The sequence below is a fragment of the Mus caroli genome, chromosome 7 (genome assembly GCF_900094665.2).
Source record: "Mus caroli chromosome 7, CAROLI_EIJ_v1.1, whole genome shotgun sequence".
Lineage (NCBI taxonomy): Eukaryota > Metazoa > Chordata > Mammalia > Rodentia > Muridae > Mus > Mus caroli.
The window spans coordinates 71,422,108-71,446,148 of record NC_034576.1 but is presented as its reverse complement, the minus strand read 5'-3'; the positions used below and the strand labels follow the sequence as shown (position 1 = coordinate 71,446,148).

The 24,041-nt window shown below is 43.2% G+C and overlaps 1 protein-coding gene across 1 annotated transcript; it reads left to right on the top strand.

Annotated features, from left to right (window-relative positions):
• Positions 1 to 1,295: 1,295 nt before the first annotated feature.
• Arrdc4 (arrestin domain containing 4) lies at positions 1,296 to 13,619 on the top strand. Its single transcript, XM_021167003.2, has 8 exons — positions 1,296 to 1,763; positions 5,327 to 5,393; positions 5,609 to 5,756; positions 7,923 to 8,025; positions 8,712 to 8,968; positions 9,496 to 9,658; positions 10,582 to 10,736; positions 11,088 to 13,619. The coding sequence occupies exons 1-8, from the start codon at positions 1,466 to 1,468 to the stop codon at positions 11,142 to 11,144; spliced, it is 1,248 nt and encodes a 415-aa protein (XP_021022662.1). The 5' UTR covers positions 1,296 to 1,465; the 3' UTR covers positions 11,145 to 13,619.
• Positions 13,620 to 24,041: the final 10,422 nt, after the last annotated feature.

The window sequence follows — 24,041 nt, the reverse complement described above, 5'->3', positions numbered from 1 at the left end:
CATGTATGAACTTCTTCAAGAATAGAAATATTATACAAATAAATAAATTGATAGATAGATACAATAAAAATTCCCGTGTTGATCATCTAAACTCAAAAGAGTGCAGTAAAACAACCTATACTTTCAGAGCCTTGAAAAGAAAATATCCTTCAGTTTCAATTTTCAATTATCAAACCTTGATAACAGCTTCCGCACTTAGAATTTTAACGAGGGGAAATAAAGGATTACAAATTGATAGACAAATAATTACATATATTTAAATATTCTAGATACCAAAAGGATATCTAGAACGGTGTGAATTAAAAAGAAACCAGCAAGAAGAGCTGTGGGTTTGGGGAACAAGTCAGGGAGACAGCTGGGCATGTTCTAGAGCTATGATCCCGGGGTTACGAAATCCTTTTGGGTGGGGCACTTGTTGTCAAGTATCGATCTTTTTTTCCAGACATAATATTTGCATACTTTACAACTTATGCATGTATATAACGACCAAATAGAGTATTATTAAGTCAATAGTGGAGTCCTTCTGTTTGCACCAGCACCAATAAGTGGCAGGTGCTGTTTTAAAACCACGACCTTATTTAGAGTCAGAAGAACCAGAGACGGAGTCTGGCGGGACTTCAGCAACCAGGAACAGAACTTCTCAGGACAAAAGCACTAAGAATCACAGCATTCTTCCAAGACATTGGCTCTCAGCTAGTACAGGAATTCTGTCTGAGACCCAGAGAGGTGTGGCTCAGAATCATGAAAGTTAGAAGATTCTGATATCTGCTTTAAAGTTCCAAGGCAGCCAGCATAAAGTGAGACTCCTGAGCTCCATTTTCCAAGAAACCTTTCGCTGGGCACGCTGCAGAAGTAATCTTAAACTGGGCCTGCTGCAGCCACAAGTTCATGTTCTAGTACAAACTACTCTAGCCTCTCCGAGCTGGAAAGCCCGCCCCCACTATAACCATAGCAACGCTGACACCAATGCGCCAGTGAGCCGGGAACCGCCCCCTCCCTGACAGATATTGTTTCCCATCCTCTGTCCACATGGGCGCACTGCCTCACTATTGGTCTGTAGCCCAGGACTGTGCCTTGCCTCCACCAATAAACGGCCTGTGCACGTGCACTATGGTGTCTCCCGATTGGTGAAGCCCTCCTGATCACGCACCACCGTCCTGCTCAGCCTGGTGTGTGGGCGCCAATGAAATGACTAAGTGGCCATGTACAGCCAATGGGAAGGAAGCAGGTTTCGCGACTGGCCAATGGCAGCGCTCTATAGGCGGGCCGTGTCAGCCCCTTTCCAGTCCCAGTGGGGTGTGTTAAAGAGACAGGGCCCCAGTGCGGGTGTTTCACCCGGCTGGGCGCTGTGGCCGTAGTGGCCCTGGGTGTGCGGCCGGCGCCCGTGACAGCAGCGTCGCGGAGCCGGCTACCCCGACCTGGGGCCACTGCGGATCTTGGTGGCAGAGCCGCATCGCCTGGCGGGATGGGAGGCGAAGCGGGAGCCGATGGTCCTCGGGGCCGTGTCAAGAGCTTGGGGCTAGTGTTCGAAGATGAGAGCAAGGGCTGCTACTCAAGTGGCGAGACAGTGGCCGGGCACGTGCTGCTGGAGGCGGCAGAGCCGGTGGCCCTGCGCGGGCTGCGCCTGGAGGCCCAGGGCCGTGCCACCTCTGCCTGGGGCCCGAGCGCTGGGGCCAGGGTCTGCATCGGTGGCGGCTCTCCCGCAGCCTCCTCAGAAGTGGAATACTTGAACCTGCGGTTGAGTCTGCTGGAGGCCCCAGCTGGTGAGCTTGGAGATCCCCAGGGAGGGGGGCGGGAAGGGGCGCGTCCCTGGGTGCTGGGTGGCACTGAGGGAAGCTTCTGGAAGGGGAGTCATCTGCTGTCACGGGGGAAGGGCAGGAGGCCAAGCCTGTGCCCCTACCTGGCTTCTAGGAGGAAGCCAGACCCTTTTGTGTTGGTGTGTGCCTTTGAACTTAGCTTCCTGAGATCTTCTAGTAACCTATTACAGAATCGTTGCCATGGAAACCCGCCATCTGACTGTCTGGGTTCTAGGTCCTTCCTCACCTGGAGGCATGGAAGGTGGAATTGGTGACATTCTGTTACGTGGTGCCCAGAGTTTGATGGCCTGCTGCTCCTGCCTGTCCTGGCCCTAGACACTCCCGGGTTCATGGTGATTTACAGAAAACTAGATCCTGGGAAGAGGGAAGTGGTACTTGGGTAGTTCGAGAGAAGTGTCTCCTCACTGGGGAGCATGGATCTCACTAAGAGCCATCCATTACTGTAGCTCCCCTTCCTCTTACCTCTCCCCATTCAGAAAGGCCTTTGGAGACAATGCCTGCCATCTGGGCCATTTCTGACGTTTCCAGAAGTGCCCATGCATATGGATGTTGGGTTCATGTGATTGCATTTCATCATGAAAATGCTAGTAACCATGAGTCAGTCTTCTCTCAGTGGAAACTATTGTAAACTTTTACCTGTCTGCCTCATCATCTTGGACCTATCAAATGCCTTAAGCTTACTACCTAGTGTATCGTATCCTCCTGTGGAGAAGTACAATGGTGTCCAGTTAAATCCTCAAATATGTGCCTAACGAGAGCCGTGTTTTGGATAATGGGGTGTGGCAGGTGAGAGCTCTTACCTGCTTTAACGTCCTTTCCTCACTGTGGATTCCAGGAGTCTTTCCTCCCAGTGATTAATAGCCAACAAGGATGGTAAAGGTGGCTGACTGGAGGGAAGGCCGTGGCAGCGAGAGGTAACCAGGTTTCTGTTTAAGATTCAGCCCCTGCACCTGTAAGGATGCTGCTTTGGTAACATCTGGGCTAACAAATAGGTTTTGACTCACAAGTAAGATCTTGTTGCTTTGTTCTAATGAAACAGCTACATCTAGACAGCTGCCAGTTTTCCTAGAATGTGTTAGCAATGGTTATAGTTTGCTTAAAGTCAGCTTTTATTTAAGGGGTGGGGGAACATTTCCCCCACATACTTACAACTTGGAAGAACTTAGCAACTTGACACAGACTCTCAGGGTCATTAGCTCCATAAACTAGGTATCATTCAATGACCTAAGGGGATCTTTTTTTTTAATAACGGTTGACCCCTAGGATCTATTTTAAACTGTTGGATCTATGTTTTAAAAATCTTCCCAGAATATTCTTTAAAATTATTATTCTTATTGAGCCACTTGCTCTCAGTGTGCCTGAACCACTTCGAGTCCTTATGAAAAGATCGTGATAGAAAGACCCAGACACCTCGGCCGAAGAGATGGCTCAGCCATGAAAGGCTAGGCTCACAGCCAAGGATATAAGAAAGTCCCAGGGACCAAAGCAGAGAATTGGCTTCAGTTCATAGGCACCCACCAGAGTGTGACCTTACACAGCCCCTCTCCTCCCCTCTGCAACGTTTCTAGATCCCAGGGCTCATGAAAAGGTTTCATGAAGAGCTCTAGGTTGGAAGGGCTTTGGTGGATAAAGCAGCTTCCTTTAACATTGTAGCCCTCAGTGGACAGGTGGAAACAGTGAGAGCCATAAAACAGAAGCAGAAATGGCCACACTGTGCCTCTTCTGGATGTTTCTAATTAAACATAAAAATTAAAAAGAGAAAGAAACCTTTTTACTCGGTATTACAGCGCTTGTCCGTTTCCTCAAATTGGTTTTCTCATTGGAAGTCCTGTAAGGCCTGGGTTGGCTTGCTTCTTGAGGGGCTCTTCATCTCTCTTGATCACCTTTTAGTATGCCGGCAACTCTGTTCTCTACATGCCCGTTCCCTTCATCCAAACTCTACCATTCATCTGTCTTCTGGTCCTCAGCCCCCAGGCCCACCATGAAGTCTCAGGACTTCAGGACTCTGTAGTCTTCACCTAATGCAGATATCTATTCGCCTTTCCTCCAGTTGTTCTTTTGAGGACCGAAGTATTCATCCTCATTATCACCCGAGCTTGCTATTTAAGTCCAGTAAATCCACACTGCTAAACATGTGTGTGCACTTTGTCATGTGTAACAAGGCGATCACAAATCACAGCTCTATCTCAGCTCTGTGGGCCTAATGAGCCCCTTGGAAGCGATGAGGTAGAGAAGTGTCCCCTGACTCCAGGCCTCTAGCTCTGCTGAGACCCTCCTGAGTCTTGTGTGGCCGGCCACTCCTGCACGCAGGGAGCCTCTGGGACACACACTGCATCATACCACGTAATCTGAACCTGTGTTCTTCTGACTAGTTATTGTTCACGTTGCCTTCAGGTCACCGGCCTGTGATGTCTTTCTTTACAAAGTGGACCCGAGTTCCTTGTTTCTCCTTAATGTGAAAAGTAGAGAGAGACGTTTAGGAGACTCGTTGAGTCAGTGATGCATTCTTATTCTCTAAAGGCACAGGACGGAAATACTGCGTTGTTGATAAGTAAACCAGAGAAACCCATCTTGTTAATGGTTTTAAAGTAGAAACAAATTCAGGTAGCCAGACAAATTCCAGACCAAGTTGTCTGCCATCTTTTCTCATCGGATTACCTCCACACATAATGTATAGCTTTTATGAGCTTGAAGGGAAAGTCTGTCACATGCCATAGGGAGCCACTGACCAGAGTGGCAGCCACGGGCTCCACTCTGAATCCACATTAAACAGATTGACTATGGAGATTCATCATAGCTTCTGCTGGTGCTTCTGGTCTTACACCATCAGTTCCTGGACTTTGGCCATTGTTCAGTAACAAATCTGTGCATGAAGTTGAAGGATGCTATCAAGAACAGGAGAAGGGACCATGCCTGCTTTCATCCCTGAGAAATCCATCACTCTCAGTAGAGCTAAAGGGTGAAGAGCTGGCCCTTGCTGCTTTGGCTGTTTTGTTTATAACTATTACTAATACTGTTAACAAGTTTTCAACCTCTGTTCAAAGAATACATAGAATGAATATTGTAGTGTAGCTAAAGAAATGCAACTTGTCAATTTGTTGTAGGTACAATTTAATGTTGATATCTCATGTTAGTAAAATTCATGTATGTGTGTATACATCTGTCTGTATATGCACATATACTGTATTTATTTATATATTATATATTATAATACATTACATATACATTATATATATATCATATGTACATTTTACACACACACACACAAACTTTTGGCCCTAGAAAATACTATATGATAATTGTATAATTGGTCATTTTGTAGATAAAAGGGGTGTGTGTGTGTGTGTGTGTGTTATTTCTTGGTAAAAGACAAATTCTAATTTAATTCTCTCAGTCTGTTTAATGTACTTAGAGTGTATTGGCAGGAAAACCACCTTTTAAAAATGGAGGTTGTGAGAACTCGTGATTTACTGTTGGCCTTAGTTAAAATGCAGTATGGTCTTTTTCAGGTGAAGGTGTCACCTTGTTACAACCAGGAAAACACGAGTTTCCCTTTCGCTTTCAGCTTCCGTCTGAGTAAGTGATGCTATGTTGTCCATTTCCTCCCCCTGCCTTACGTCCATTATTTGAGCACCCGGTGTTCCCCAACACTGAAGTGTGTGTGCCAATCTGTGGGACCCTCCCTGTGCTTATTGTCCTTTTCCTCCTTAGCCCACATTTTAACGCGTGCTTTTCCTGGCTCTGAATAGCTGAAAATAAGCTCAGAGACCAATATCTTTGGTTTATTTCAGACCTTTGGCAACATCGTTTACTGGGAAGTATGGCAGTATTCAGTACTGTGTGAGGGCTGTTTTGGAACGACCCCAAGTTCCAGATCAGAGCGTAAGACGAGAGCTCCAGGTTGTCAGTCACGTGGATGTCAACACACCGCCCTTATTGGTAAGCTCTGCCCTTCCCTCCTTTCAATAATGATGCCTGCATTTAGTCACTGTCCGCTGGTTCAGGAAACACAATGCAACCCATAGGCGTTCCCTATAAAGATATGATTCTAGGTTGGGCAAATTACAAATTGTGTGTATTAATGCTATTGATTATATCCCTGCTGTTCAGGGCTGCTTTTGCCAAAAAGTTACACAGGCTTGAAATGCATTAATGAGCCTTAATAACAATAATGCAAAGAAGAGAGGGGTTACTTTACCAGCACGGCCATATTCTCAGGACTGTGGCATTCTAAACTCTCCAATAATAGCAGGTTGAGGAGCAGTAATTACGAAAGAGTATTAATCACACTCAGCCTGTTATTGAAGCCCAGGCCATTATGCTATGTATCCCTCCATTCTGCATGTCATTTTCTAACATTAAGTAAGTGTGTGCAGCTGCTGCCACGGCCCTTTCACTTACCATTCCTTATGACAGATTTGGCCACATTAAGGCATTGAACTTCTAATAATCATCAGGAATACTGTAGGCTGGTAAGGAGGATCAGGCTATAAGGAACAACAGAATAGGCAAGATGGGGACTAATGAGCTACATTCTTTTATCTGCACCCATATTATCAAAATAATATAAAATTATACCTTCTACTTTCATGAAAGCTGCTAGGACCAAATGGGTCTTCATTTAAATATGAATGAATGGTGTTATTTTTTACTTCATAGATAATAATGCTGAGATCATTTAAACTTCCCATCGTCCCATCAAGACACTGATGTGGGAAAGATGTGGTTTTTACGATTAGATGTTTCTTTTTCTAACTAATATTTTTAAAGACAAGGGAAAAGCTGGGAGCTAAAAGTTTGTTAGTTCTTATTTTCACAAGAAGTAGAATAACTGTGATGACAGATGAAAGACGTACATGCATGGGTTAGGCAACTCCCTGCTCCCTGCTCCCTGCTCCCTGCTCCCTGCTCCCTGCTCCCTGCTCCCTGCTCCCTGCTCCCTGCTCCCTGCTCCCTGCTCCCTGGCACAGGCCCCCTTGAACAGCTTCTTAAAATCCCATTTGGAAAAGCAGTGGCATTAGTAGCTTATATCTTTTTAAATTTGTGTAGAATTTTAAAACTGTCTCTAAAGTTGCCACAGTTTTTACAGAAAATCACTTATTGAGGTTTGCTTTTTGTCAAAAACAGATACTTGACTTTAGTATAATATCTAAAATAAATGAATAATAAAAGCTAGCCAGCAACAGTATATTATAGAAAGCTTTAAGTTTTGTGACCAGAACAGCTGAGTGTTTTTGCTCACTTTGAAGAGAGAATCCTATAGTGGGCTGTAATGGGCTTTACCACATTTTCAGGCCTGCTGACACAAGGTATGTGGATGCCTTTAAAGCCCCCAGGCTAGTCCCAGGAGACTTGAAAGTTCTGTCTGATATGTAAGCAAAAAGACTGTCTTCTTATCCCGTGGAGTTTAGCCAGGCAGTGTAACATTTTGATTGAAACAGGGTAAAGATTTCTGCTTCTTTACATTGCCTTAAAACACAATTCTGTCATACTAATAAGAAAGGTCAGGGGTGTAAAGATGTTTGCTCTGAAAGCAAGAAAACTAGAGTTGAGATTCTCAGGACCCATGCAGAAGCCAGGAGTGGACACACATGCCTTTAACCCTAGAATTTGGGGATGGAACCCGGTGGATCCCAAGGGCTCACTGACAGGGTAGCCAGCCTAGATTAAAAGGCAAGCTTCGGGTTCACTGAGAGACCATGTCTCAAAAAAAAGAAAAGAAGAAAGTGATAGAAAAAAACTCTGGACCTTTTCCTCTGCCTTCTGCATGTCCCGACATGGATGTACACCCCCATGTGTGTACACCCCCGTGTGCGCACACTTGTGCATATGCTACACCATACCCACCATGTATATAATGACAGATCTGTAATATTTACAGTATGAATAGGACCTTTGGTCACTTTTCTAAAGGATAAAGTTGGATGATGTCACACAAGTTTGAATCTGAGACTTCACTCTAGTTTTCATGAGAAGGAAATGGCTTTCAGCACTTGGTATCACATGAGAATGAGAAAGATGGATATTTCTTTATAATTATTCTTCAAAGGAAGATAAGTTTTCTGGGGTGGTTTAATGACAGTCCTTTTGTTTGTAACTTCCAAGACTCCTATGCTGAAGACGCAGGAGAAAATGGTTGGCTGTTGGCTTTTCACCTCCGGTCCTGTGTCCCTGAGCGTCAAGATCGAGAGAAAGGGCTACTGTAACGGTAAGCAACAGATAGGAAGTCCGCAGAACAGACGAGTGATCAAAATGGTTTTAAACAGCAAGCTTTATAACCTATGAAGGACATTGTATTTTAAAGTATAAGTAATTAACATTCACATATTAAAAGACCGTGAATAAGAGTCACCAATAATAATTCTGCTTTTCTGACTCTAATCTGGTGGCTTTAGTCACTGAATAAAACTAAGGAGAGTGGGAAAATGCTGGAATTTTATTTTACTATCACAGAAGAAGACACAGGGCTCTCGGAGAGTTATAGTATAGATGTGCAATGTTGTGAACTAACTTGTCTGCCCCTTCGTGGTTTCTGCCTTAACCCTGTGAGTTCCCAAGAAGCAAAGGCTTCGCTCACTGCTGGGCAGGTTTTTATTCCTGGGCTCTAGGTAGCGTTATACTTAGCCTCCTATAGCATCATTTCTGCATGTGCCTTAGCTTAATTTATGCATACTGCTTATTTACACATCTTGACATGGCATTAGTGTCTTTTTACACTGGAAAAGTGAGGAGTGCAGTTGGTATGAAATGTCAGCTTCTACATTGAATGTCTATTCCTCTCTCGAAGGTTTCCCACAGAAGCTTCAGTAGTGCCAGGCTGGTGCAGTTTTTAGCAATGCCTTGAAATTCTTCGGAACCATCCCTGAGTCCTTCTCATTCCTTTTCTCTCTGTAGGAGAAGCTATCCCTATCTATGCAGAAATAGAAAATTGTTCATCTCGGCTGGTTGTTCCTAAGGCAGCCATATTCCAAACCCAGACGTATTTGGCTAGTGGAAAGACAAAGACGGTCCGGCACATGGTTGCCAATGTTCGAGGAAACCACATTGGTTCTGGGAGTACGGACACCTGGAATGGGAAGATGCTGAAGATCCCACCTGTCACCCCATCCATCCTGGACTGCTGCATCATCAGAGTGGACTACTCCTTAGCTGTAATCCAAGCTTCTTGAATCATTAAAAATACATAAAACAGAGCAGCAAGTCATGCGATTGCAAATATGATCTCTAATCATTGCATCAATACTTGGAAAAATGTTAACGTTGCTACCATTTCGGGGTACATGAAGACTGGCCTTCACTGTTAAAACCCTATCTCTACCTGGGGCAATTTAATGCAATAACCTTAAAGGAAGTGAGACGATATGAGGAGTGTTTGTTGCATGGCGAATAGGTTAATTTTTCCAGGAATGTTACAAGCCGTGCCAACTTACAGTGAAACACGTGAAGGCCACAGTTTCCTGTCACAAGCCTGTCCTATAGTTAGTGAACTCTTCATTTTGTCTGTTCTGCGTTTATGCTTAGTCAGGACAATTTACATCTGTCCTCAAGGTGGCTTGGTGGGATACAAAGACATTTGTTTCTATGAGAAGGAGATTGAATGAGCTTAGTTCCCGTAAGGTTTACCCTAAGCCTGTACCTGCCTAGCCCTCACGCGTGCCTCTTCTTTTGTACATATCAGGTATACATTCATATTCCTGGTGCTAAAAGATTGATGCTGGAGCTGCCTTTGGTTATTGGTACAATTCCATACAGTGGCTTTGGCCGCAGAAACAGCAGTGTCGCAAGCCAGTTCAGTATGGACATGTGCTGGTTGGCACTGGCCCTACCGGAGCAGCCTGAAGGTAAAACATTCAAGTCATCGGCGATGAAGTGTTAGAGAGAGACTCACTGACAACAGAGTACACCAGGAGTAGGTGTGCACGTGTCAGCTCTCCCCCACCACATCACTGTCTACATGGCTGTGACCAAGGCTTGACAGAGGGCACAGCAAGGGAGAAGGGTTTGCTTGTCTTAGAGTTTAAAGGAGCAGCTTGGTATGGCAGTGTGGAAAGTTTTAGCTTTGGCTGCAGGGGTGAGAGGCAGCTGGTCACTTTGTATCCACAATCTGGGAGCAGAGGGTAGTGGGTGCTGGTGCCCAGTATGCCTCTCTTAGCTGAGCAGAGGCCCTGGCCGGTGGACAGTGCTGCCCACATCCAAATGGCTCTTCCTTCTTCTTCAGTTCAGCCTCTGGAAGCTCCCTGACAGTCATGGCCTGTGTTCTGTCTCCTGGGTGATTCTAAATCCTGTCAGGTAGACAATGAAGATGAATATCACAACTACTCAATTGTTTTATACTACGAAGAATTATACAACATTCCTGGGAAAGGAACCTTGAATGTTTACTTTAGCTATTGACACAAAGCCAGTGACAAGCACAGGAATAAAATGGCCATCTATCTCCTAAGGCTAATTTGTAATATTAAAACAATGAAAGATGGTTAAAGTAGAAGTATATATAGCCTGCATATTTTCTATAGCTACATCTCAGAGGTATTTGTTTGCCTGGGTTATAACATGTAGATCACAAAAAAAGTAGAATGTAATTAAAAATAGAATAATCAATATTAGTAGCTGTGTATTAAGGGAACCAAAACTTGTCTTGTGGTGACCATAATATCTCTTGTTTGACTCCATCTCTTGCTTTTGTAAGGGTTCAGAAGACACAAAGTAGTGATTTTTGCATTTTTACATGAATCTCTTAGCTCAGACTCCATTCCCGTTTCAGCACCACCAAATTATGCAGATGTGGTATCTGAAGAAGAATTCTCCCGACACGTTCCTCCGTATCCTCAGCCCTCTGACTGTGACGGGGAAGCCTGCTACTCAATGTTTGCCTGCATACAAGAATTCCGTTTCCAGCCTCCCCCTCTTTATTCAGAGGTAAAGAAAATTAGACTCATTACGCTGTCTGCAGACACTCCCCTCCACTCATTAATGTGCTGCTGCTGACTCATAGTTGGTAGAGTATACGTATAAACTTGTCCTTACAGTGTTAGGTTATCACAGCCACTTACCGCATTTTCTGGTGATTTGCTTGTGAGCTATGTCATGCAGCATTGTGGATTGCCTTGAAGATGTTTTATTTTGCCACAGAAGATAGAGAACTCAGTCACCAGTGGGGGAACTTCATGACAGGTGGTTACCGACTCAGGCTTACAGCTATCATGTAGTTAGAAGTAGGTGGGAGAACTAAGGTGCTATGGCCGTCACCTCTCTCTTCTGTCTCTGTAGGTTGACCCACATCCTGGTGATGCCCAAGAGACCCAGCCTGTATCCTTCATTCTCTGAACAGACTCCAGACTTCACTGTGTTGTTACCAACTTAGAATATTGGTTCTTTCGCCTGCCTTGTTGGATGAAAGAGAAAGTTAACTTCAGAACATCGGTGAACTTCAAGTCCGAAGATGACAGAAATGAAAGAAGATGAGAACGTTTAGTGGGCCAGGGGAATGGTTACAGGGACTCTAGGGTGGGCTCCCTTGCACCCTTTAAAAGTGGATGAAAATATGAATTGGAAAACGGGAAGTCCTGGTGGTAAGAGAGGAAGTGAAAGAATGCCCAGACTGTTGAACAGAGGAGTCTCAAGGACCTGGGATGTTACTGAATGTTACTGGAGTGTGCTTTGTCCAGGGTTCACACACAGTTGTGAACTTACGGACTTGGTAGGAAGACATGATTTAGGGGAACAAGACAGCTTTGAAATGAGTGAGGATGAGCGAGTGGTCTACTTTCAATGCAATTGAAGTCCCCAGATCTTGGGGTCTTCATGATTTCTTATCATGTTACCATAGCAAGGATCCAGGTCCTTGCTGGAGTCAGTGGTCATGTGACATGACCTGATGTGAGGAAGCTAGAAGGGATCCCTTAGCAGCTTGCCATATCAAAAGGAAAAGAGAAATTGTTCATGAAAGTGTGATGTGAAGGGCTGTACTTCTTACACTTTTAAGAACTGTTTGCAGGGTCTATGTTTGATTTTCCTTGTTCCTTATTTACCTGGGGAATATTAGAAAAAGGAGGAGTAGGCGTGACATCTTTGGGATACCTGATACTGACACAGAACAGAGTGTTCTCTTATCCTACCTCTAGTGGCTTTGTCAGACCTGCTCTTAAAAGTCCAGGCCTGACTGACCTCTGGGGTTTCTGCTCTATGCAGTTAGCAGACTCCTCTCAACCTGTCACTTGACCTGAAAACTAGACCAAGGGAAACTCCCACAAGCTCAGCATTAAATAGAAATAAATATAAACACCTAGGATCTTAAGAAATCCCAAATCAAAAGAGAACAGGAGCGTGCCTAAACTTGGTTCCTGTGAAGAGGCCTCAGTGGGTGGATGACAGTTTCCGTGTAGTGCATTCGTGTTCCAGTACATTAGTAATTCCATTTATACTGTGATTTTTTTTTTAAAAATTGTTTTGGTGCAATATTTTGTTGTCTCTGAGCCTCAGGATATTAAGACCTAAGGACTGTGTTGTTGCTGGCAGAGTCAGCCATGTCTCTACCAGCCTCCTCCCTCTGTTCACAGTCACATGCTCAACTGTTTTGCCTCCAGTCTGTTGGTCCCATGAACTGAGAAAATTTTCTGACACCAGGTGGGAGGGAGCCTCTCCCAGTTAAGAGCTGGACAAGCCAAATCCGAAGGGTTTGATTTAGAAACCCTGGTGCTTCCCAGGCAGAGTGTTGTGCCACATCCATCATGGAAATGGACTTACCTTTCAGTCACCATGTTCCCTTAGAGACTTTCTTCTGATGTGAAATTTTATATCAAAAGTCAGTGGAGCATTTGTTCAGGGATTTTTGTACCAATGTCCAGTAAATGTGTACTTCTCCCCGCTGAGCATACCTCTCCTGTGGTCATCCTAGTGTCAGTCACATGTATGTCACTGTATGCCATTGTCAAAAATGCCAAATGGTATTGCCAGTAACTGTGGTGTGTGAGAATCACCACAGAACCCTATTTCTTGTTTTGGTTTTTTAGAGATTTCTTTCTTTTCTTTTCTGTTATGTGTCTGTAAACAGTTAGGATGGTTCACATTCCATCTAAACTGCTTTTATTTTTGCCATGGAAAAGATGGTGAGCTGTCTTTCTTTTAGCTTCCAGCCTGTAGTTTACATGGCTATGTCAAGTCATGGTCCATCCATGAAACCAAAACGAAGGGAAAGAAAGCAACAGTACAGAGTGGACAGAGAGAAAATGGAGCGCCTTGGCTCTTTGTAGATAAGCCCTGGCAGTCGGGTTGGTTAAAGAAATCATGAAGTCCCCCACAGAACAGAAGCACAGCTAACAGTGGCATTGAAGAGTGCAAAGATATAACTTTATACCCGTCTGTCTGGCCTGAAGCTTATACCCAGGATAACAGGAATGTAGAAAACTACGCCTGAAACCCTGTGACTGAAGATCAGACTTTTAGCTGCTAACACTTGCCTGTCTAGTCCCCTCTTGCTCTCATTTAGTTTGGGAAAAACAAAAAGTGCCCTTAGGATTTTCTTTTGGATGCACAAAGCTTGCGATTCAAAGTGAGCATCTTTTGGTGCACACAGACCCTTCCCTTCCCCTGGAGCAGGACTTTACTTTCTGTGTCTCTGTTTTGCACAATAAGAAACTCAGTAGGCAAAGGTTGTGTTTTTTTGGTAAGTTCACTTGCTTTTTAAAATTTTTATTAAAAATGTAATAATTTAACCAAGGGGAAAATAAAGATTGTATTTTGTATTCTTCTTTGAACCCCATGGGTTCCTTTTTGTTAATAAAATGGTTATACTAATAATCTAGGTGGCTCATTTTTTCTTCCTGCGTTGACTTCAAAGACCTGAGTTAAATCATTCGAGACTTAAGGAAAATCAGTAGCCACACAGACAGCATCCTGTTATTAAGGTCATTTGTTTATGCCTGAGATCAAGCATAAGACCCAATCTCGAGCCTACTAGGTCTGTACACAGGGCAGATGTCCAAAGACATGCAGGGGCTAGCAATCCAAGAAGGCACTGACGAAGGAAGTATAAAGTGCTTGAGTCAAGAAGAGAACACACCTTCTTTTATTCCAAATGGCAGATTTAATTCTCAGTTTTGGGTTTGCTTGGCTCCGATCTCAGGAGTGAGTTAGTGATGCTGTGGGCTTTCATGAGCAACCTAGCAAATGTCTCCTTTTCACGTACATACACAGGTGAATGTAATCATGGTATTAAAAGGAAAACGTGGTAATTCATCTTGAGAAACCTGTCCAGACCTAGCCCCAAACTAACGTTGGCTAACCCATGATAAGTTGGTTGCCTAGTTGGTTTGTATCCACTTGTTTTTAATCTGGGAGATGGCCTTATAGCATCATCTTCACATCCAAATATATGTCAATGCACTCAAATTGAAATACTCATCATATAAAAATACAGAAAAACTTGCAAGATAACCTACGGTTTCTGTAGTTTGTACTGGAAGACAGTGGCTTGTGAAGTTTCAAACTAGGGCAGACACTACGGGAAAAGAGGACACGGCTCTCCAGTTACCAGTGAATTTACCAGAACCCAGAGACAGGGAACCTTAGACCTTGGCCTACATTCTCTGGGAGGTCTCTACTTGCTCTGAAATGTCCTGCATCCACACCTTTAAGGAAGCGATGAAAACAGCCATTGCTTCATTTGTATGGCTTAAGGCTTGCAGACCTGGATGCTAGAGGCTTGTAGTAAATCACATCTTTGGTGTTTGTATCCAAAAGACCCGCCTCCAGAAATGAGCGCAATCTGCCTAAATTGCTTCCTAAGTATGTTTAATTAGTACTTGGGATTCCTTCTTCAACACAAGATCTAAGACCCGCATATTTCGAAATAATTACAGCCTCACTGCCAGAGCAGTAGACAGAAGTCCTCTAAGCCCACCACCCAGGCTCCCCTTTACACAATGAGGCCTGCAGCCAAGCCACAACATTGACACACAGCAGCAAGCTTTTGCAAACACTCTTTTTTTTTCTGCCTACAATTTTGTATGTAGTTCTGTGGCATGTTACCACGCATGTAGGTTCATGTAATCACTGCCACCATCCGGATTCAGAACTGCTCCACCATCACAGAGAAACTCCCTGGAGCTGCCTTCAGTCACACCTCTCTTTCATTTTTCCGTAAGTCCACTCCCACTGATCTGCCATCTCTCATTTTGCCATTGTCAGAATGCTAGATACAGGAGCCCTTCTGGCTGTGCCTTCGTCAGTATTTTGGGTTTTGTTGTTGTTGTTTTGTTTTGCTTTGCTTTGCTTTGCTTTTTTTGCTTTTCAGTCCATGTAGCTGGTGGAGATGCACACACATCGCTGCCTGCACCGACACACTATACCTTCATATTTGAGCTGGGAAATCCACAAGCAGAGACTGACTGCTAGTTAACACTTCACTTTGTAATTTGCAAATTAAAAAACTGTAGCAGTTTGTACACATGATACTTTTCATATCTATTTCAGGTCCGGGCTTGAGAACTCCTTTCTGTCTGGTAGATAATACACAGTGCAGATCTACACAAAGCTTTAGGGGTACATCTTCAGCGTGTCAAACTGCCTCAAGTATTTTACCTATAGATGATGGGCTGCGGCACCATAGATGAACATCTATTATATTAAGGATGTCGCAGTGACTGCAGACCAGGAGAAACTACACTGGGTGACTTTTTTTGAATCAGATTCCAAGTCTGATCGATTTCAACCTGAGAGCATGCTGACATTGCCACTGGGGAGAGGCAAAATACTGCTGCCTCCCTTGTACTTGGAATAGCTTCAACCACTGCTGCAGGGGACCACCCGTACTGCATGTACACAGAGAGATCTGGTGATACATGTGCACATTGATCAATACACGTGCACACATGCACACATGCACACATGCACACATGCATACATGCAGACACCATTCCTGCTGTTTCCTTCATCTATGCTTATCGCCTCCAGGGCTGGATCTATTTCAGGTAAGATTATAAGCTTGTTTACAAAAGCAAGAAATACTTCCACAGGAATTTCCCAGAAAGGGAAGCCATTTCCCACCAGCCTTTCCCCATTCTGTCTCCAGACAAGAAAAAGCCTAGGCATTTTTTTTTAGAAATATTGAGGAATTATTGAGTAAGTGGACTGAGACAGCATACACAGAGTTTGTCTTTTTCTTTGTACCAACTTACCACATAATATAATGATCATGTCTCTACACTACCCTGGACCATATCTTTACTTTGTGAATAAAAGACAGAAAGTGTTCCATATCAAGACAGTGACAATTATATCAACTCTTAAGTAGTGTTTGTTCTTCATAGATTAAGACTCAAATTATAGATCATGAAAATTTTTCTTTTTTTGGATTTTTTTTAGCCAAGTGCCACAATCTATCTATTTGTTTGGATACAAATTGATCAATACATCAGCACTATTTGTTTCTAGCTATCAATATAAACATCTGGAGTTGCCTCAAATGGTTTAATCATTAGGGCAAATGACATGTACAGGTTTATCACCTATGGGTAACAAGCTTCAAAGCAGCATACAAATGCACATATCTGCACACATAAGGCCTACTTCTGCTTGTACACATGCATACAGTTACTGCTTATTGAATAGAAGTTTCTTTCACCCTTACATAAGGAGAGAAAAGTTATCAGGAATTGCGTTTTTAATAGACTCCAGAGACCGTGAGCTATTCACATCAAATCCATCCCACAGCTTGAAGGACACAGAGCATAAACCTGATTTTCAGTACCTGATATATGTTGCACAATAAGCAGATCACAGACAATAGCTTGTTCAATAAAGCAATTTGCATAGATCCAGAACACCTCGGGATACTACTTCAGTACAGGAAGCAAAAAGCAAAACCATAACACTGACTGATGAGAGTCCAGAACATGACTTAGATGGGGCTAAGGATCAAATACAGCTACATATAAGACACATTAGGGTGGGGCTGAAGAGATGGTTCAGTGGTTAATAGAGCTGACTGCCCTTGCAGAGGACTTGGGTTCAGTCCCCAGCACCCACATCAGGTGACTTACAACTGCTTATAATTAGCTTGAAGATGCCCCCTTCTGACCTCATCAGATACTTGCATGCACATGACACACAACCTCATGCAGGTACACAGATACACATAAGTTAAAAATGTATTAGAGAGAGAGAGAGAGAGAGAGAGAGAGAGAGAGAGAGAGAGAGAGAGAGAGAAATCTTGCTTTATCCTCCTTCGAAGAGGATAAAGGCAAAAATTCCTGGTACAACTCTTACTTTCTTATGTAAGTCCAGAACACTGGGAAACTCCAGCAGTAAATTCTTGCCTTTATCTTATCTAATATAACAAAACACCTTGGCTCTGATGCCACAAGATAACTTACATGACCCCACTATAAGCTGATGTGAGTGCCAGCAGCTGTTCCCCTGTGAGAGCTGCACGTTACATCAGATACATACCACGCTTTCAAGAAAATCAATCTTGCTGAACCTGAAACCTTACTTTAGAACAACCAGCTCATAAATTGTCATCCCTGAAACAAAATGAAAATGACTACCCCCCCATACTCTCTGATAGGAAGATAGTTTAAACAATGTCTATATACAAAGGGGGTAATTCTGATGAACTTGGACACCAGAGAAGTCACAGGGTGAGAAATATGGATAGAAGTCAAGAAGCCTATTGGCCCTTTGGCAGCCTGGGACAGCTAGTGGCACAGAATCTAGGGACATTAGCCAGCAAGTGACATTAGCTCTGTAAGCTGTCAGCCTTTGATTATACCCAAGCATACTCTTGGAGAGCTAGAACATACCTTGTTTTCCCAGATGTGCAAATGAATGAGGAGGTTTCTTGGCTGTGCCCTCCTTGGCATTGTGACATACACGTACACTGAGCTTACCCTCAGTGAAGCCCTTCCCCATGAAAAATAATGGAAACCCAATACGTCAACCTCAAAACCAGGAACCCCAGAGAGAAGAAGACACAAAGACACACGAGTCAGAAGCATCTGACATCAGCACATGCCCAGTGTTCTGAAGTGCACTAGGAAGGGGCAGTCTGTGGTGTATGTGTATGCATTCTGTTTATTGGCATTTGCTTTAGTTTACTCCCAAGTTTTGCATAGAAAACTTATACCTCAAGAACTAGATAGTTACAAGGCTGGCTTATCTCTCCTTATCCTGACAAAAGCCTAACACCCTGCCCTCCTCTTGCCCAAGGGAACTAACTTGTCCTAGTTTGCCTAAGATTTCTCCTATCGCACACTGAAAGGGCCAAGTCCTGGGTCATCAAGTATGACCGTGCTCCACAAATTCATAGCTACCAGAATTCACAGAATCAACATATGTTGTTGCCTTTAAGTCTGCTGCACAAAATAATTCTCTACTTCCAACAGTCCCTAAGTGGAGTGCTGTCCTAAAGTGAGTAAGGGTATATGGGTGGAACTGGAATGATCAGACCCTTTGGGCCATTGCCAGTTAGATCATGACCTCTAGAATGCAGACCTGTGCCTGGTTCATCTTCCTCTCCCATTGCAGTGTGCCTCCACTGCTCTATGAAGTCATGGAGTCTGTACCTTCAGCCTGCAGGAGCTCCCAGGGACCAAGGTCCAGCTTTGGCTCCAAGGACATACATCTCCTATGGGACTCCAGCTCCCTGCTCATATGCACTGATTCCCTTTCCGTCTTCCATTTTTCTCCTCTTTCTTCTTCCTCCTTCCTTCCCTTCCTTTTCCTCTCCCATAAAGAAATGGACACCTGATTTTCCTAGTTATCTGCCCCCTTTTACTTCTTGCAGTTCTTTTGGTGGAGAGCCAAGATTTAAAAAAAAATAACCCTCCTAGGTCATGCCTGGTGACAAGTGACATGCTTTTACAGATGAAAAATAACTAAACATATAGTGACGTAATTACATACTAGATGCACAGAGTTCTCTTCACACTGTCCTCAGAAGCTAACATGGTCTTCTTGTGTCTTCTCTGGTGAAAAGCCTTTATCTACTGCTGGGGTTGGAAATGACTCAGGGTCTCTGACACTCACTCAGAAACAGCCTGGAGAGGATAGCTGGGTGCTAGGCTGTGGTGGCACTGAGGAAACCAAAGCAAATATAAAAAATATATGCATCCTAGTGAGGAGATGTCTCTGAGGAATTGAAGACTGGGTTTAAATACTTCCTAACATCAGACATATAATAATAGCTGAGTCATATTATACATTATATGGTTGTTTGCAGGCAATTTGTGGATAGGTAGCCACTTCCTATTTAAAATACTGTTGTCTCTAACTCCTTCCCAAGCTAGCTCTCACAAACTCTCAATTGCCTGCTACACTCCTCCCCACTCTTAAGGATGTCTGGAAGACCTCATGGCTCTCAATGTCCTCCAGCATTCCCTCTTTTGCCCTGTAATTCAGGACCCAAACCCTGGTTCCATTTTTGCATAATGGAGACAAGCAACTCCTGTCGTGTATATGTGTGTGTGTGTGCGTGTGTGTGTGTGTGTGTATGTGTGTCCTGTTTGTGTTTGTTTGTGTTTGGATACAGGTGTGTTTGTGTGTGTGCATACATGTGTGTTTGTGTGTGTGTGTGTGTGTGTGCACCATGTGTATGTGTCCCCTGTGAGTGTGTGTGTGTATGTGTGTGTGTGTGTATGTGTGTGTCCTGTTTGTGTTTGTTTGTGTTTGTATACATGTGTGTTTGTGTGTGTGTGCACCATGTGTATGTGTCCCCTGTGAGTGTGTGTGTGTGTGTGTTAGTCATGATGGCAAGTGCATTAACTCACTAAGCCATCTCCTAGCTGCCTCATTTACAGTACCTGTCATGTACACCTTTTTCATTTGTAAATTCCCTTCTCTGTGAGATTCATTATTTTGCCAATAGCTCCTGGTTTTTAACTCTTTCTCATGCCTTTCTCCGCTTGAGTCTGTTTTATTTCCCATCTGATGAAAGATGGGAAGCTGTTTAATGCACTCTGTGGGAAAATATCCTGAAACATTGTTTTTGCTCATGTAAAGTAACAATAGTAAAAATCAGGAGGAAAAAAAAAAGGCCTTGTGTTTGCTGGAAGAAATCGAGTAACCCACATTCCTCAGAACTGTGACTCCCCACGGGAGAAAGAAGCTGAGGCATGAGGCCCAGCTCGGTTTCATTCATGACCCCAAGGGTTTTCATGGCATAAATTTACATAGACTTGAGTCCTGACTCTGAGTCAAGAGGAGAATTTATCTGCATCCTGTTGTCCAGAAAGCTACAGAACAAGCAGAGTGACATTATGATGGTTTGTCAGCTGTGGTCTCCACTGTGGTGGTCATTTGTAGTGTCCACTGTGATCAGCCATAGTGGTCCCTGTGATGATGAGTTAAATTGGTTGTAGTGTTCACTGTGGAGGTCACTAAGTTTTTCAGTTTTAGTGTTCACCATGATGGTCCCATCTTAGCCTTGGAGAAACTACCTGCCCTAGGGAGCTCCCAGAAGGCAGGATGTAAGAACACACAAAGCCACCATCATATGTCTATGTCCAGCACCAAAGCCTAGGGCAGAGGACCCAGAACTGACACACTGTGTCGAAGAGGGGAAGCACCATAGCTATGGGCCAAGCCTCCAGGTCTAAGTAGTTACCAGGTCAGGAGGCCACTAAAAGAACCACAAGATCACTTGCCCAGGGGGTCAACAGGAAGGAACTGTGTGAATACTGACATGCTCCTAAGGCATATTTTGAACTTGGCCTGCTTCTTAATGTCTGTCTCAGAGCTACTGGTTCTTGTTAAGAAGACTTCAGACCTCTGTTTAAGCACAACCATGATAGAAGGAGTGGACCATTTGTTATTTTTTTCTTGTCGCTGTTGTCTGTGTGTGTGCTTGTCTGTGTATGTGAATGTGTGTGCAGGCAAGTATGCACATGGAGGCCACAGTTGATGCAAGGTGTCTTCTTTAGCTCTCCACTTTATTTTATTATGTAACAGTATTGAATCATGGAATCTGAGGCTCATGATTTGCTAGATTGCTGATTCAGTGTGCTCCAGGGGTCCTCTTGTCTCCCTCCCAGCCTGTATGGCATTATAGATGCACTAGGTCATACCTAGCTGTTTTTTGTAGGCGATGGAGCTCTGAACTCAGGACCTCATGCTTATAGCAAGTACTTTGCCCACTGAACCATCTCCCCCAACCTCTAATTATTATTTTGTTTGAGACAAGAGCTCACTTTATTGCCTAGGCTGGTCTTCAACTCTTGATCTCTATCATGCTCCTGCCTCAGCCTCATAAGTAGTTAATATAATAAGAACATGTGTCTCCATACCTCACCATAAGTGTCTTCCTACCTTCTCCTCTCCTATTTGGTTAGGGCTGAGAAATTCTGCCTCTCCATGAGCTTTTCTTATAAAAGCCTCCATGTGTGCTTAGTAGAGAGTGTTAGAAGCCCAGTGAATTTTTATAGTTATTACAGAGACAAGCAAGCATCCATTCTGTGTGTTTCCATTAACACAGACTGGCAATTAATGCTTTTGGTTCAAAAGCCTTCAAACATTTGAACATCCATTTGCACGTTTAAATGACTCTGTGTAACAGTCAAGCAGGTGGTTAACTATATGTATATTAAATTCATAGAGAAACGGGTAATTTTCAATTATAATTGTCAATTCACAGTTTACATGATAAGAATTTTTTGAATAGAGCCATTAGCTGATTTAGTTAGCCGGAGTTTTTATAAATCATGGTTTATTTGCTTATTCTATTTATAAAAGAGGAATTCTGAGTAATCTCACATGATTCAATAAATATTTACTTTGGTCCTTATTTTGCTCAAGTGCCAAGTTTGACAATGGATGAAATATCATTGGCTCTTCTTAAACAGCTGTTTGGATGCGTCTGTTTTATTAGTTATTTTCTTTAGTATTATTACTCGGATAATGGTTTAAAAGTTTTATTCATTTCCTATTAATTTGGTTTTTTATAAATAAAGTCCAAATAGGGCTGAAGTGCTGTTCCCTGTAATTTTCCAACATATTGTACGTTCCTGGTAATATGCTCTGACAATAGAAACTTCCAAGCCAATAAGAAGCAGTCCCATCTTTCTAAATGAGACCCTTTAAAACAAAACTTTGAAATATATAGCACTAGCTAACACATAATAAAATTTGATGATTTTGTTGCTGTGGATACTATTCCTCTCTCCCAGGCAACGGAAATCATTTAAAAGCCTCTCATTTGACTTTTACAACACAGAAAGCAATTCAAGGCAACAGATCCTGTTCAGGGAGGATCCTGAGCTGAGTGGAGATGCGGAATGCCCTTCTCTGAGATGGCTTCAGCACTCACAACCCTGTCCTTCAGATTGGTCAGTTCTTGATGAAGTAAGAACTCCACTGTAGAAGAAGATAAACAGAGCTAGTGGAGGCTTCCCAGGTGGTGCCCCAAAGTTTAGAAGCCCAGATGATGTCCTTTTAGAGTGCCGCATCTGCTACTATGTAACTTGTCTGCACTCTTGACATTCCATCCTTCCTACTCAGGCTTCCCCATCTCCCAAGCAACATAAGACAATGGAAGAAACACCTCTGTTGAGTGTCTCAGCCCTGCTGCCTGTGGATTAAAGGAAAAATCTATGAGGCTGATCAAGCCAGCCTCCAGTGCTGAGTGCTGGAATCTCTCTGCATTCTGAGCTGTAGATAAATGTTGATATTAGTCAATGTTCTTTCATTGAGATAAATCCCTAATATAAATAGCACGTAAAGGAAAGGACTATCTTGGCATCTGAACATCTTGGCATCTGCAAAAGCTGAACCCAGATGTTGCTATCTCACATGATTCTAATCTAATCTAATAGCACCAAAAGCTGACACCTAGACAATTTAAACACATAGGCCTGGGAGAGGGGGGAAGGGATTCAAGAAAAAATCTAGACACATTAAGAGTGGTTAACAGAGTCTTATTGTACAATCGAGTTTGGCCTTGAACGTGTGACCTTTCTGTCTCAATCTCTTGAGTGTTGAGATAACTTATAGACCTGCACCACCACACCTGGCTCAAAGGAAATATTGTACTTCAGATTTCTGTGAACTATTGAAAATTATTATATTCCCCATTGCAAACAGCCACATCTTTTGAGAAACACAAGTTTTTACTTATTTAAATATAATCTTTCCTGCTGGTTCCTCAATAAAATATTCACTGTGACCATAATCCAGCTCTGACTATGAACCAGGCTCTATGATACCTCTTGCTGCAAAGGCTTCTTAAGTGGTCAGAATGATTCTTTCACTGGCGTTTGTTGTCTTAGCAGGTGGGGCACGACAGGATCTAGTGGGTGCTAGTCCCAAAACACAGATATAAGACAGCTATGGACTTTTTCCTGCAAAGAGAGATGATGATTTTGCTTTTTTTTTCAGTTTAGAAAGGCTTATCAAGTTGGGGAATCAGCAAAGAGGCAATACCATACAGATCTAGACTTGGCCGCAATTCCTGGCTATTCAGGTTCTACAGCCTCGGGCGTGTCATGCAGTTCCTCTGGGCCTCAACCTCCTTATCTAAAGAATGGAAATCATAACATGATCTCAACAGCTCCTTAGAAAAAGAACAAGGCGGCTTCCAGATGAGGATGTCACCTGTACTCCAGTGGACACCAGGTGAGTGGTTCTCCCCTTTGCCCATGTTCATAACAGATTACATTTTTTACTGATTTATATGATTTGCATGTAGTCTGGATCATCAACCTCACTAAAGGATAATTTTTTAACAAACTTCTGCATATGTGTGTGAAAGAGAAAGACAGAAACAGAGAGAGAAAAAGAAAGACAGAGAGAGAGAGACTATTTGAAACTGAACCCAGAGTCTTATACATGCTAAACAGGTGTGCTTTCCTATATGTGCTAGTCCTATTTTCAATAAAATTTCTTTCTTTTAATGATTTTATAAGTGTGTGTGTGTGTGTGTGTGTGTGTGTGTGTATGTGTGTGTGTGTTCTTGTACACCCACAGGTATGTAAATACACAAGACAGGCTGGAAAGGGGCATCGTAGTCCCTGGAGCTAGGGTTGCAGGCAGTTGTGAACTACCCAACATGGTTTCTAGAAACTGAATTCAGGTCCCTGAAGGAGCAGCAAGCACTCTTAGCCACCGAGCCATCTCTCCAGCCCAGGAAATTTCCTCTTAGTGCAATGTGTAAGTCAACATGTGCTCATTGCCCCTGCTATATTTATTATTTCACTTCATACTCACTAATTCATTTGATGTGTTTTCTCTTCT

Coding starts and splice junctions, on each gene's coding strand:
- Arrdc4 (XM_021167003.2), top strand. CDS start 1,466: ATGGGAGGCGAAGCGGGAGCCGATGGTCCTCGGGGCCGTGTCAAGAGC. Junction 5,757..7,922: donor TCAACACACCGCCCTTATTG/GTAAGCTCTGCC, acceptor GTAACTTCCAAG/ACTCCTATGCTGAAGACGCA. Junction 9,659..10,581: donor CCTACCGGAGCAGCCTGAAG/GTAAAACATTCA, acceptor TTCCCGTTTCAG/CACCACCAAATTATGCAGAT.